This window comes from Callionymus lyra, chromosome 6 (genome assembly GCF_982586985.1).
Source record: "Callionymus lyra chromosome 6, fCalLyr1.hap1.1, whole genome shotgun sequence".
In the NCBI taxonomy this organism is placed as follows: Eukaryota; Metazoa; Chordata; class Actinopteri; order Syngnathiformes; family Callionymidae; genus Callionymus; species Callionymus lyra.
Window position 1 is genome coordinate 26,149,144 of NC_141823.1, and position 12,526 is coordinate 26,161,669.

At 39.6% G+C, this 12,526-nt stretch overlaps 2 protein-coding genes and 1 pseudogene across 13 annotated transcripts in view; 2 read left to right on the forward strand and 1 right to left on the reverse strand.

Annotated features, from left to right (window-relative positions):
* The window catches only part of myo9aa (myosin IXAa), a 72,336-nt gene extending 69,094 nt beyond the window's left edge, over positions 1–3,242 (reverse strand). For 7 of the 11 annotated variants that reach the window (XM_087794491.1, XM_087794489.1, XM_087794488.1 and 4 more), the window contains exon 1: positions 2,934–3,241. The gene's annotated coding sequence lies outside the window, so the exon portion shown is untranslated. Of the gene's footprint in view, positions 1–2,933 lie in introns of all 11 variants that reach the window. The other 4 variants (XM_087794492.1, XM_087794490.1, XM_087794495.1 and 1 more) reach the window with 2 other exon arrangements.
* Positions 3,243–3,467: 225 nt separating this feature from the next.
* senp8 (SUMO peptidase family member, NEDD8 specific) lies at positions 3,468–5,473 on the forward strand. Of its 2 annotated transcripts, none has more exons than XM_087793427.1 (2): positions 3,468–3,534; positions 4,242–5,473. In XM_087793427.1, the coding sequence occupies exon 2, from the start codon at positions 4,257–4,259 to the stop codon at positions 4,914–4,916; it is 660 nt and encodes a 219-aa protein (XP_087649553.1). In that variant the 5' UTR covers positions 3,468–3,534; positions 4,242–4,256; the 3' UTR covers positions 4,917–5,473. The 2 variants fall into 2 exon arrangements, with proteins under 2 accessions (XP_087649553.1, XP_087649554.1); XM_087793428.1 differs by lacking the exon at positions 3,468–3,534 and adding an exon at positions 3,684–3,921.
* A 1,220-nt stretch (positions 5,474–6,693) lies between these two features.
* Positions 6,694–7,521, forward strand: LOC148077755 (sentrin-specific protease 8-like; annotated as a pseudogene).
* Positions 7,522–12,526: the final 5,005 nt, after the last annotated feature.

Sequence of the window (12,526 nt, forward strand, 5' to 3'; positions counted from 1 at the left end):
TCGGTACCAGCTTGAAATGACGGTAAACTCCTTCAGATAACTTAACGCCAAATTCAAGAGGAGGTTTCTTAGAAATCTAGGAACATGAAGAGATATAACCATTGATTTTGTAAGAAAAACTACCAACTCCAGGATTGCTCTGTATCCTTTCAACTGGAACCATTGATGCACTAAAAAAAAAAAAATTCTTATCATTGTCCACGTCCAGTCATCTCTTGAAAACAGTTGCTTAAATCTAAAGCTTGCCTTTTATATCTAGTATTCTTGTGATTTTTGTCACAAAAATAACACTTGAAACTGCACCCTGCACATAAAATTGGGCATCAACTGGAAATTTGCGGAAAGGTTGTCAACCATTTGGAAATATAAATGCTACTACTGATACTGATACTATTACCTTGTTAGCTCAACGTCCTTCCTAGTATTTCTGCTCCCTCCTGCATTTGACCTACAACTGCAGTATAATGGTAAAATGGCTTCTTTTGTCCTTTACGTTTATTGATGCAAACTTAATCAAGGGTCGGTGTAAGTAATAACACAATTACTCATTCTCGACCACAAATTCCCTTTTGAGTGATGGCAGTTAATTTTTATTCCTGCTTCCGGATTCAAACCTGTAACCTTCTAGCTGGAAGGCAGGCTGCCATTATCATTTAGCCATCAATCAGTCAAAATAGAATTAAAAGGGACTGAGGTAACTAGGGCGAAAACATCAGCTGATATATTTTGGGCAAAACTACTGCGATGTCAGCTCTCGTCTCATGTGGAAGAATGACTCAGACCTGAGATGTGTAATGGAAACAAAAAGTTTTAAATTAGCCAACCACTACTATTAGGATCCTAATGCCTCTTCAATTGAGGCACTTATCTCCATCATTACCTGTGGTTCTAGACATAAACATGGACAAACGTCTTCACCGAAAGATCATTTTCCGCTCGCTCAGCCTTCTTAACCTTTACATCAAGAGTTCCTCTCTTTTTTTTAAGTTTCTATTTGAGGAATCGATCACAAAGAAATGATTCATTGTTTCATACTTGTGTCCAGCTACTGTTAGCACCGATGAGTTAATGAGGGGAAATGCAACAGGGAAGCTGACCCTTTTGAGGCCAAAGTCTCCCTCATATAATGACCGACAGAAGAAAGAGGATCTTTGTTAGAGCAACACAAGCCGGTTCCTCTTTAATGACTTTATGTGCATGCCAATATTCACGCCATTCAACACCATCGTACCGACAATTCTTCACAGAACATCCCTATCACGTGAAGCTGCAGCACATGACTGGAGCGCTCACCCAAACCCTCGCTGAGAGTTGGTTCAGCGCTTACACCTCCAGGGCTGCCGATAGGTCAGCAGCTTCCTAATGGTTTCAGACTCCATAACAAGCATCCAGGAGAAGAGCTTGTCAGAGCACTTTTGAATTCCTAGTCCTTAAACACATTAATGTTTTCACCAATTGTGTATTATTGTCGGTCGTGTTACATTGTTGTAGCTGTTATAAAATATACCACAAGTATGTAAAATAGATGTTTCACTCTGTCGTAATTGACTGTTGTAATAGAAGAGGTTGAATGTAAATACATCAGTGAATCATACAGTGCTTTACAACTCGAGTAGATCAAACGCGGTGTTGAATAATTGCTAATTGGAGTATAAAGAAGCTGAAATATGAGCCTAACCAAGCGTTGTCAATATGCTCTTCTAAACTGAACTTGAGCTTCAATCCAAGAAGATATACATACATTTAATTATAAATGAATCACGAAGAAAACCCATACAATATTCCCCAGTTATAGGCATTCACAGGTAAACAAGTAGCGTGTTATGTTGTAAACATCGTTCAACTGAATGAATCCCCGATAACACATCCGCTTAAAGACAATAACTGGACACCACAAAGGACATTGCCAGCCATGGAAACGTAAAGTGAACTGCTCTGAAATAAATAATAAGTCCTCGTCATACCTAAGATCACCGAGCAGTCGGACGAATAGGTGTGAAACTAGCAATGCAACAATCGCTTCATTACACCCTTAAATAGACCAAAACATATATTTAAGAAAGCCAGATCATGGTCTTGGGGGGGGGGGGGGTGTCAGATGTCGACAGTTGCTCTAGTCTCGTCTGGTCCGCCTCTTCTGCTGCAGCAGCAGCTGTGTCTTCTCAAACCTCACATTCCTGCAGGACAGGCCCACTTCAGTCACATCACCTGTGCACAGCTCCGGGCGAGACCAGACCTTAGAGGTCTACTGAATTCTCCAGTGACTTACAAATCACAATAACCGTCTTGAACATTTAGGAGGTTTGTACGTCATACGTTTTTATACTTGTGAAGTTTGATGAGCTCAACAAATCAGAGAAATCAGTATAAAGTTTGAAAAGAAAAATGTCAAGGGAGTTAATACCCCCAAAAATAATTTATAAGCCATTGAAATATGTCATTGCAAACTAAGATGAGCCTTTTAAATTGGTTCTTTCAAGAGCACATCACCTACTTTATTACTTGAGACAACCTGGTGCCCCCAGTGATGAAGATTAAAAAATATTTTCTTTATATATATATGACACCAATTTATGTGGTTAAACCATTGCTATGATAGACATCCTTATCAATATTTTCCTTTAACTTGCAATAAAGAATAAATACATTCATTTCATCTTTAGAATATGGTTATATTCGCCGTTTAAATCCATGTTATTGTGTACATGTGAGGCTGGAGAAAAAGTTTAAATACTTGATGAACTGAAATGATAAATAACATAACATTAGGTTGAATTTATTAGCTTAAGAAGTTCACTTCTCAGTGTGAGATCTGCTTGAGAAATCCTTGATAATTCCAGTAGACTACAGCCCGAGCGTCAGCGGAATTCTTGAAAGTATTTGTTCCTCGTTCCTACAGAAGGAAGTAGTACACGCAGAAAGAGGAAAGTTACCTTCACACGCAGAAGGTAGAACTGCCACCGAGACGGAGCTGCTCTTCTCAGCCTGAGCTGAGGCGTTAGGAGCCACACACGGGGAAAACTCTCTTTTAATTCCCCCGCATTTCCGCTTCTTTAAATCACCCGTCGCTGCTTCTCCCGACACTTATCCTTGAAGGGGGAACAACGTGACGAACTTTTAAGTCCCGGTCGAGCAGTCGTTCATGGCTGCGGTTCAGATGTATTTCCACCTCATCCGTCCCTCCAGCAGCTCGATGACGGTCCCAGTCAAGTCTGCTGGGGCTCGCTAATGAGCGCGCCCGCGCACACATGCGCGTTCACGACTCCCTGGACCCGAATGGCAAGAAACGTCGAAAAAAAAAACCGGTCCAAATGAAAAAACGACAACACGGAACCAACTTAAAACAGGATTAAACTATTTATCTTTTTTTTTCTTTCAATAAATATCTTTTGATGAACTTTTGGGTGACACTTGAACGCACCACGGAGGCTCCTCCTTACTGTCGCAAATTGTTTTGGTCCAAATCGCTTTACGTTAATTTCTGACATACGGCTGTGGCTCACACTGTTGGATATTTTAATGCGATTATAAAAGGTAAGAGAGTTTCCTAACTTCTTTTTTTATATTCCTGCTCGGGACTGTCGTCCGCTGTATGATGACGTCGCTTTGTGATTCCATTGTCTTTGGTGAGCTCGTCGCTGTCATGCGTGACGTGGGTTAGCTCATGCTTATGCTCGTAAGTGTGGAGCTACTTTGATTGACGGGTGGAAAACGCATTGCAGTAGCACCTGTCTTACCGGATGAACGTTACGCACAAGCAAGGTATTAAAGTAAATAAAGGAAAAACGAAAATATCGTATTGTGTCAGAAGTTGGATTCGTTTAGCAATTCTAGTGACTTCTTCCATAAATACTCAATAAATAAACAAGTGTTAGTTGATGTTCACTTGTCAATGTCAATAAAAAAAACTGCATTAAAGGGGTAAGTTCCCTTTCATATCAATAAGCGAATGAAGTTGTCATTAAAGTACTTACAAGAAAGGTCACTTGCAAATTAACGTTGAGGAAAGATGTATAGTTCAGACATGAATTCTGTTTATTCAGACAATGTTTATTAATTGTAGAATCTCTTTAGAATAAAGTCGTCAAAGATTCAGGGATGTGAGCCTTAATATTAACCTGATCCATGAACTTTCGAGTAGCACTATTGTCATGTATCTTTTCTGGCTTTACATTAAAGTGAAGTGACTTTATAAAGTAACTTTGTGATTCAGCCTTCCTTTTTTTGTTTTTATGTTTCAGACGGCCGCTTCAAATATGGACCCAGTAGTACTCAGCTATGAGAACAGCCTGCTCCGGCGCTCCGATGTCGGTCTACTCGAAGGACCTCACTGGCTCAACGATCAGATCATCGGCTTCGCCTTCGAATACTTCGTCACAGACTGTTTCCAACTTCTAAACAAGAGGGCCGTCTTCATCAGCCCCGAGGTCACCCAATTCATCAAGTTTAGCGCCGATGCCATCGAACTGTCTCTGTTTCTGGAGCCGCTGGACCTGCCCTCCCGTCATTGGGTCTTCCTGGCAGTCAACGATAACTCCAACCAGAGTGCCGGGGGTTCCCACTGGAGCCTTCTTCTCTTCCATCGTAACTCGAATCAATTTGTTCATTACGACTCCCATAATGCGAGTAACTTGGTCCACGCTCAGCGCATCGCCACGAAGCTGGAGCCCTTCTTAGGATCCGGAAGGAAAGTGCAGTTCGTGGAAGAAGACTGTCCTCAGCAATGCAACAGCTACGACTGTGGGATGTACGTGATCTGCATTGCGGAGATCTTATGCGAGATGGCAGTGGGAGAGAAAGGGCCACATCTTCAAGTTCAAAACATCAAGCCGGACTTTATCACGCAGAAGCGAGCGGAGTGGTGCAGACTGATCCAGAGTCTGGTCCGAAGACCGTCCTATCCAATAACGCATTGATCCCCATTATTATTGTCAAACTCGACATGAATGCATTCTAACGCACAAAATAACAACATTTTCTTTCAATTACTGTAAAATAACACTTCCAAACTTCTTTTTTGATTATTTAACTTACTCATAAACGGCAATGCAGTGTTGATTGAATTAAAACCTTCTCAGCATGGCTCTCATATTTTTGAATAAAATGTACTTTAGTCAGGAATGGTCTCATAAATCCTTACCTGTTCACTTTTTATCTGAATGTCAAATAATTTCTGGTTTTATTTTTCAATTGACGGCTACAATGGCAGTTTTTTTTCTTGCCTAACATGTAATATGGCGAAAAAACAATAAATGACGCCCCCGTGAGTCTAGACAGGGTATTGCTGCACACTTCAGCCTTAGACTTTTGCTTCAACAAAGACATGATGATTACAGAAGCATCTAAAAACTGCCTGATGAACCATATTTCCTGCGAGAATAAATGTTGCAAGCATGGATGTTGAATGGCTCATATATTTTCAGAGGCGACATAGCAAATGTACTTTTGGCTGAAATAAACTATTTCGACAGTGTTTGTGTCTGGTGAGTTGGATTAGTTTAGTGCTGCATAAAGGTGGACATTGACATTACACAGAAAACATCCATTTTTTACCCACAAATTACCCTACTGTGAAAATAAAGGTTGTCTACAATCTTGTGCCTAATGGAAGACATTTTACTTTTGAAAAGCACATCAAAAACCTTATGCTTTATTATTATTCAACCCCACTTCCCACTTTACTAGATAGATAGATAAACTTTATTGATATGATATATTCATAAAACAAGAACAAAGTGCATTAAAAGAACAAAAAGACAAATGACATAAATCTAAGTATAAAGAACATAGATCAAAGAAAAGGATACAAAGATTGACAGAATATAATCATCTTTTAGCTCCACTCCTGCCCTCAAACTCAGAATTGTACAATCTAATAGCTTCTGGCGAGGAGCATTCGTTCACTCCATCTGCTTCTCTGCTCACTGATGACGGTGTTCACAGAATGACTGTCATTCATGATGGACAGTAGTTTTCCAATGATCTCATCTTTACAACTGTCACCAGTGAGTCAGGCTTCATGCCAACCACAGAGCCAGCCCTGAAGCTGGACTCACTGGTGACAGTTGCAGAGAGAAGATCACTGGAGACCACTAACCAACTCACTGTAGTGTGTGTTGATACTACAATATCCACATTAACATTATTTTAGGTGCCTTGGCTTCCATGCAAATTCTCATTTAAAGCTTGGATGAAATTTTAGTTTCCAACTGATTACGATGGCAACTCACTGGAAATCTATTCACACTCTGTGTCTCCCTTCTCCTGGCCTGCAGTGAAGACAACTTTATGGTTCAATTAACGTGTAGTACTTTAGCGATAGAATATATATATATATATTTATGAGCTTTTTCTTTAAATTTCAGCTTAAATCAGGCACCTTCTCTGATGAATTACAAGAAACAAATAAAAAACAATCAATTTCACAGACATTTGAATGCATTATCTTATGGATGCCAAAGATAAGAACAAGATGGCCATTCAGTATTGAAGTAAATGTGTGTCATTTTTACATGGATTTTTTGAGTGTCAAAATCATATTTTGGATTTGAAAAACCATCAACTTTCTATTTTTCAATGCATAAATAAAATAAATGAAAATGTATTAAATTGATTAAATACGTAATGTTAAAAAATTCAGTGTTAAAAAATTTGGTGTAAACGAATTTTAGTGTAATTCATATTCAAAGTTCGATGGCACACATTAACTTCCATGACTTGGTATCCCAACTTTATTGACCAAGCAAAAGTTGAACATTTCCCTAATGACTAAAGAACATTATTCCCATATTTCTCTACTCAATTTAGCGAAAATAGAGAAAGTATATACACAGAAATATGGATAGGTTTGAGAGTAAAAATAAGAATTTTAGGCTACCACGAAAAATTAATCATATTTAATAAACCTCTTGTGTTTTGGTGATATTTAACATTAATATTTAACGAGACATTTGGAGAGAGAAACAGATTAGTTGTTTTTAATCTTAATCTAATTACCGTATTTTCCGCACTATTAGGCGCACCGGATTATAAAGTGCACCTTCAATGAATGGCCCATTTTAGATTTTTTTTCATAAATAAGGCGCACCGGATTATAAGGTACATACAATAAAAGCCGCTGGCCTTGCCACACCGGGAGTCGATGTTCCTCACCGTCAACAACAACTCCTGCAAAATGGAAACCACTGGAGCCTTCTGGTCCACCACCGGCCCACCAATAGGTTTGTCCACTACGACTCCTTCAAAGGACTCAACTATGTGTACGCCAAGCTCATCGCCACCAAGCTGCTGCGTGACCTCGGATGCAAGGAGGTGATGTTTCTAGGAGACGCTCTGTCCTCGGCAGAGCAACAACTACGACTGTTGGACATGATATGCATCGCCGAGCACTTGTGCAAGAGAGCTGTCGAAGAGAAGGATCCACAGATCCCCATCGAGAACATCACTCCAGAGTCTGTCACTGAGAAGAGAGTGGAATGGTTGATGCGCATCCAAGCGTTGGTGGAAAAATTTCCACCGTAGCCATTTCTCCCTCGATGCAGACCAGCTTCATCTTCTTGTTTGTCCTTTCCTGTCAAAACTTTGATTGTCAAAATAAATCAATTTATGGATCTTCCTTTTGTGTTCAACTCTGAAGAACACACACACAACACAAGAGGTAAACACAAAAACATGTGTACCAACCTAACATACACACTTGCACTGACACACAGTGATATCCAAACAAATGCACACACCATCCTAACACACTGGCAAATAAAAGGAACACACAAACAAAAATTCAACCAACACAACACAGAGACACAAACAAACCCATTCATACACTGTCCTTGGATGCAACCTTTGCTCAGCGCAAAAGAGAAACACAAAAAACACATGTCAAATAACATAACATACACACTTGATCAATTGCACACTGACACACATGGACAAACAAATTCACACACCATCCTAATACACTCGCACAAAATAGGAGTGCAGAAATTTGAACCAACACAACACAGGCACACACAGAAACACACACGTTCAGCCTTGAATGGAGGTAACCTTTGCTCTGCACAAAAGAGAAACACAAAAAAACACATGAACCAATCCAACAAACACACTTGCACACTTACACACACACCCTCATGCGCACACAAATATACTCACAGATACACAAACACATCCACACGCCACACTTACACAATGACACAAAAGAGCAACACAAAAAAATATAACCAACCCAACACACACTTAAACACACACACAGATACACAAACACATCTACACGCCACACTTACACAATGACACAAAAGTGAAACACACAAAAAAAATGACCAACTCAACACACACTTAAACACACTCACAGATACACAAACATATCCACACGCCACACTTACACAATGGCACAAAAGAGAAACAAAAAATATATTTGCACCAACTCAAGACACAGACATACACACAGACACACACAGACACGTGCTTACGCTGACATACCACACAACACAAAGACAAACACTCACATGTCAGAGAGTCTATGAAGTTGTAATGGTTTGTGTTTGTGTGCTGAGCATTAAGATGAGACCAACATGTCAATGAAGACTTTCAACTTGACTAAATGAACTGTAACAGTCGGTTGAATCATCAGCCACTGTGTACTCTGGCGAGAGTATTTCCCACAACACTTACGAGGAAACTAAACGTGTCGCACCAGTTGTAACGACACAAAAACTTCCCCGGTGAATCACTTTCTTCTTCTCTATTACAAACTCCCACTGAAATGTAGTCGATCCTGTCGCTGCGTCTTCTGCTACATCCGACCTGAACGGCAGGAGTTATGTAGGTCAGATGTTTAACACGGGTTTGAATGTCCAGGCCTCAGATTACTATGAAGGTGTGAAAGCTTCACTGATGATTCTTTAGTGAGTAAGTAAGTAAGTCATTTATATTTATAGAGCGCTTTTCTAGACCAGGGTCACAAAGCGCTTAAACAATCAAAACAATACTCAATAAAATATATACTTAAAAGGTCAAGATAACACGAGACCAACACAGGAGACTCAGAAAATCATGGAAAATCCTGAACAAATAAGAAAGTCTTAAGATGTTTCTTGAAGGAGTCAGTAGATCATCAAACACAGAGGGAGAGGAAGATCGTTCCAAAGATCAGGAGCAACAGTCTGGAAGGATTTCTCTCCTCTGGTCCTGAACCGTGTGCGTGGAACCATCAGTAGATTCTGATCCACAGACCTCAGAGCCCGAGCTGGGGTGTAAGGCTGGATCAGATCAGTGATGTAAGGAGGAGCCTGACCATGAATAGCTCTGAAAGTAAGAACCATAATTTTTTTTTTTTTCCGGATTGGAGAAATGTGAGTTCTTCTACTAGAGCTGCTCAGAATTCTCGCTGCAGAGTTTCGTATCAACTGCAGGCGAGACAGCTCCTTCTTGTTAAGACATGAAAACAAACTGTTACAATAGTCCAGGCGAGAAGACACAAACGCATGGATTACAAGCTCCAGATCATGTTGTGACAACATTTTTAGAGATTTTTCTCAGTTGAAGGAAACAGTTTCTGGTCAGTTTTCTGCAGTGTTGTACTAGAGACATGTCTTTGTGAAATAAAACACCCAGGTTTCTCAGGCTCAGTTTGACAGACTGACCTAAGTCACCCAAGTACTGACTCAACCCTGGAACCTTATCATCATGAGCAATAACCAGAGTTTCAGTTTTGTCCACATTTAGCTGCAAATAATTTACACTCAGCCATTGTTTGATTTCTAAGTGATTAGTTATTTCTAGTGAGTACAACTTCCTTGTGCTGTGTATTGGCAAGAACCTGGTGATACGATACATGTCACGATACAGGGGAAACAATACGATGAACAAGGACATATTTGTAGTATCGTCAAAAAACTTTCCTTTCTTGTTGCAGAATTTTTAGACCACATGACCCTTGACAAAGTCGTAACTAATTTCCTTAAATATGTCCAAACATCAGCTCTGCTGGAGTCGACTGTATCCTCTCGTCCTTAGTCCTTTAGCTGTGGAGGAGGGAAAGACTGCTGCCATCTAGAGGTCGACAAGTTCAATTGATTTGCAACCTACAAATGAACAAGGCTTGAATACTTGCATGTTATTGTAAACTTAGTATCAAAGTATCAATGTTTTAATTTACACATACTTTATTGAACTACAAAATAACTATGGTAACACATAAAATGTGTATAAAATATATAATGTTTGAATTAAAAATGGATACAGTGCTGTTGATAACAGTATCGTCGAAAAGAATATCTCGATATATCACAATATTGATATGTTCATATTTTCTAACACCCCTATATGATACCACGTCCAGACACACCAAATGACTCTGTGACCACAACGTCCAACACTCATTGTAAGTGACGGATCAAGAGTTTTTGCTCTGGAAATGTTGTCAACGTCCAGATCCAGCCCGCCATGATCTCTCATGAGAGCTGAAAACTGACAAAACAAGGAACATAAAGCCGACACTGAGCGAAAACTAGCCTGACTGCGATACATTTGATGTATGTCAGTATGTCAGATGTCCATGAGCGCCGAGGAAAACATCTTTTCTGAGGAGCAGCAGGACTGTGTTGTGGTCACAGCAGCCACGTTGATGTGCACACATGCTAACATGTGGTCGCTTTGAATTCAGGGTCTTTGAAGTAGTGGCAGAAGATCAACCACACATGAGAAGATGTCGCGCTGCAGCGTCTACCAAATATCACGCAAGAATGAAGGATAGACTTGTTGGAGTGTAGACTTCTAACGCCAGAAACAAGTGTACAAACCTTTTTTCATTATATTTTATATCCTAACAAGTAAGTTTGTTTCCTGGAACACAATCACAACTGTTTCTAAATGTGTGAAAAGTGCATAAAACTGTACCAGAGAGTTTATGTTTGATGTTATCGTTGAATTTTAATGACTGAATTGTTTAATTTCTCAGAAAATGTGTTTTATTCATGAAACCATAAAAAAGGAAATGAGCAAATGTTGTCATTAGTTTGGTTTGAATCCCGATCACGTGAGGTCTAGAATTCCAGGATTACTCAATGGAGAGTAGATCTGATGGTCTGAACCAGGTGACCCCCCCTCACCCCTCACCCCACCTACTATGAACTAGATCTGTCTCTCAGGCTCCAGGTGGTCGAGCTTTTGAAGATCCCTCAGATTCTTAATCACTGTTACATGTGATGAACGACTTCATCTGCTAACTTAGTTTATGTAGTTATAAAACTCTATTTGAGTGATTGATGGACAGACACACAGATAATACAATAACATTTTTAATTAATCTATAACATAAAGCTTTCCAGTTTAACGTGGTGCTGCGTTTAAAAAGGTCCCCTGAGCACGAGCACATGTTTGTGGTTCTGTGTGCTTTCATGAACCCTTGTGTTATCTCAGGGTCAAAGTGACCCAAAGGCCTGAACGACCTCCCTAGCTTCCGGAAATACATACGCAGGTTGGACGGATAGAATAAATTAAATGAATACATAAAATGTGTGAATACAAATAAGGACAAAAAGACAAGTGTAATTATACCCTGTTATCCTAGATTTAAACAATGCTGTATGTAATTTAACAACATATTATCTATGCAGATTACTTTTTAAATTTACATTTTATTTGTCTTCATTGAATAACAGATCATATTTCAAGAAAAGCTGGACGTTGTTAAGAAAGTAACGCTAACTCCGAGACGAGTCTTTCATGAGCTTCAAATGATTGATTTCCTCCATGAACTAAGTGAGTAAATGCATTTTTTTCTAAATAATGTTGCGCTTTATGAGATCAATAGTGGTGCTTGTGTGTGTGGCTTTAGCTTTTGTGTTTGTCGCTGAAGCTCGCAGTGTGTGTGTGTGTGTGTGGGTGGGGAAAACGATGCAGAGCGTGTGTTTCATGGCCATTGAAACCACACAGACTGTAATGGGAGTGATATTTTCTCATAATGCACCGATGTTCATTTTTGTTAAATGTCTTATTGACCCATAACAGTACTCACTCAGATCCCTATGGTGTATAAAGAACCTTAAAGTAGTTATTGAGAGGTGGATTCATTCAAACGTGCGCCACTGAAGGCCTATGTGTGAAATGCACGGCCCACCACTGCGTGATGGTCGCATGTTCCGACCATGGGTTGTCAGTTAAACGTCCTTGTAATTTGATTATACACAGTATATGGTATTCAGGGATCACATTTATTTTAAATTGTCATTTGCTTTAATTGTAAAATGAGCATCGTTTAAGAAGCCCTGTACAACAGAGCATCAAACATGTTGTTGTGGACACAGATCTATGCGACCAAGAGTGATGGAACTGGTGGTCTGCTAGCATTTAGCTTCATGCTAGCCCACACTATAATGTTACTTGTTGTTGTATTTGACGCACCAGTCCTGACCTGTCTGAACTGACTATTTGCTCAGTTAAGATAAAGCTTACCTACTTATGATGTGAGAAAAATGTGGATCCCTCTTAAATTCAACCTTACATTTTATATTTATTATATTTTAAT